At 42.5% G+C, this 2,528-nt stretch overlaps 1 protein-coding gene across 1 annotated transcript; it reads right to left on the bottom strand.

The window, feature by feature from the left end:
- Nucleotides 1-741: 741 nt before the first annotated feature.
- H257_12727 (hypothetical protein) lies at nt 742-2,338 on the bottom strand (the record flags this gene model as incomplete). The annotated part of the gene is made up of 7 exons (XM_009840030.1): nt 742-867; nt 953-1,064; nt 1,189-1,294; nt 1,352-1,425; nt 1,482-1,587; nt 1,924-2,174; nt 2,250-2,338. The coding sequence occupies 7 exons, from the start codon at nt 2,336-2,338 to the stop codon at nt 760-762; spliced, it is 846 nt and encodes a 281-aa protein (XP_009838332.1). The 3' UTR covers nt 742-759.
- Nucleotides 2,339-2,528: the final 190 nt, after the last annotated feature.

The raw sequence follows: 2,528 nt of genomic DNA, 5'->3' as shown, positions 1-2,528 counted from the left end.
GGGTTTCGAGGTTACTGGGCTACTGGTTCTTTTGAAGGGAACTGTTGCTCTCAGGGAATTATTCTTGACGCCGTTGCGATCGAGTTTAACATAAAACCGCGTTGCCCACTTTACCATTACAAAGTTGAAATTTCAGAAAGTGGTTTCAGTTTCTGTCGACCTTGACGTACAGTACCATATATCGAATATATGCATCCATGAGCCTGTCACTCATGCGATTCCATCATCCGCAGACAGTAGCATCAGTAAAGTACTGTAACGAATATGGTCATGTTTTTTTATTAGGTAGTTACAGTATATAGACCCTTGACACATTGTCAGTGTACTACACATGTAGTAACTTATTGCAAAGTAGAGATATAACGCCCACCTCAAGGCAATCCCTTGTTTATCCAGCAACGATGGATAAGGTATACCTTCCCCAGTTCTAGACCTCCTGGCAACCCCCTACCAAAGCTGAATATCTCCCTCCACACGACCCCCACGCACCAAACCTCATCAGACAGCCCCATGGTGCCATTGTGAAACCCATGGGGCTGTCTGATGAGGTTTGGTGCGTGGGGGTTATGTCAAAGTACAGGGAACGATGTTCCCTGTACTTGGAATCGATGTCTATTGGGGAGCTTTCGCTAGTTCATAAGACTGGCCTGTCTATATACGTTAGACATAGTTTTGTGATTGCATACACTAGTGTACTACAAAATCATCGTCATAAACGAACGTTATATATATATATATATTTCTAGGTTCTACGTGTATTCAACACGCGACGAGGTCTTCGATGTCTGGCACGTCGATGTGGTCCAATGGCATGCCACCGTCGTGGCCGCTCCACGCCAACAACATTGCCGTTTCCCAATTGCGCACCTGCTCACAATTTAATTTAAATTATACTCGTATGGCAGCACAGTATGTTTCTCATTTTATTTGCATTTATTTCCATAGGTCGTACCCATCGCGTAGTGTCAAACAGCGGGCACGTCGTGCGCGAAGCTTCCAATTTTTTGCGCAATTCCCACAATTTGTCCATGTCCAGGGCCAGCGCCACCGCTAACTCTTCGTACCTAATGCTTTAACTGTTAGAAACGCCATTTTACTATGCTACTTTCAACCGCCCAAGATGGAAATATAACAAGCAATCGTCCTAGTATAATTCAACATCCAGGGCAAGTCTCATATATAACGCACTCTTCCAGTGTGTCTGCGATAAGTTCAGGCAAGTCCACTGCCAAGAGCAAGCTCGACGCCACTCTTGACGCCATGTGGTGGCCCGTTTGAGTTATCATTGGCGTGCCTACGCATGTAATTTATCATATCAATTATTGAACTATATATATATATATTCGCTTACCACTCCACAAGATATCACACCCAATTGTGTGGCCGTTGCTCGTCGCAGTGTCGAGAAAGAGATCCGCCAAATAACTACAAAAATATTATTTCTATTTAATTTGATCGACCCTTCATAATATCTGATTTACCCTCGTTTTAAATGCTCTTCCTTTGGGGCGACAGCGGTAAAATGCAGCCGCGTCTCTCGGATTCCATGCGCCTTTGCTTCCGCCTTGAGGTTGGTCTCCACCAGTTCTAGAAATATAGAATATTAATAATGTATATATATATATATCCCACCAATCACGCCTTTCAATGAGCAAGAAGGAAAAGACAATAATGGCAACAAACAAATCATATTGTATTTGACCCATGAATCCGACTATCATTACATTATGTCAAGGCCATACATTGAATTAACTTCGTTATTATTCAGAAGCAGATGGAATGGCTATGGTGACAAATAACAATATCATACAATTGCATACGAACACGACAAACCATACATCTATACATCTAAATTTCCACATATTTCTATCTGTATATATGTATATACTCGTTCCATATATGTATATATATCTTTGGACGAACCATTGTGGTGGTACCTCAGCAGCCACAAGACCGAGTTGGGCACCCGTTTTAATATGTGCATCCACGTGCCAAACATCGCAGGGTCCAGCTTGTACAGTTGGCTAAAGTTGCAAAACACAAACTGATCTTCAGGCAGCCCATAGGTGCTTCGACTGGGGCTGATGCTGTCCACGTCTAGCACTGACAGAGCGCTCTGCTTGTGATCGTTCACAAAGAACGACTGCGGCATGTACAGCACTTTCTCCGTGTACCTACTTATTCGTTTAATTCTATAAAAAATAAAAATAGAGAATTGAAAAATGTATTATAAGAGAGTTTAAGCTTACCCCACAGCCGCCACGTCCACTGGCAAGACGATCTTGTCGGCGACAATGTACTGCATGTACTCTGCACCCATCGACCCGTGGAACCCCATCAACGATACTTGAATGGGTGCAGGACGCAGCGCAAATATTTCCGTTCGTGCACCTATATTTATAATTTATCGAAAAATCTAAACAGAATGTCCTGCCGTCGTACATATTGCAGAGTTTGTCCTATCTTCACACAGTGAAGATAGGACAAACTTTCAAAACGAATATTCCAAGTTCATATATATATATATT

This window comes from Aphanomyces astaci (assembly GCF_000520075.1).
Source record: "Aphanomyces astaci strain APO3 unplaced genomic scaffold supercont1.42, whole genome shotgun sequence".
Taxonomy (NCBI): domain Eukaryota; phylum Oomycota; class Saprolegniomycetes; order Saprolegniales; family Verrucalvaceae; genus Aphanomyces; species Aphanomyces astaci.
The sequence above is the reverse complement of the archived record's forward strand: the minus strand, read 5'-3'. Positions and strand labels throughout refer to the sequence as shown.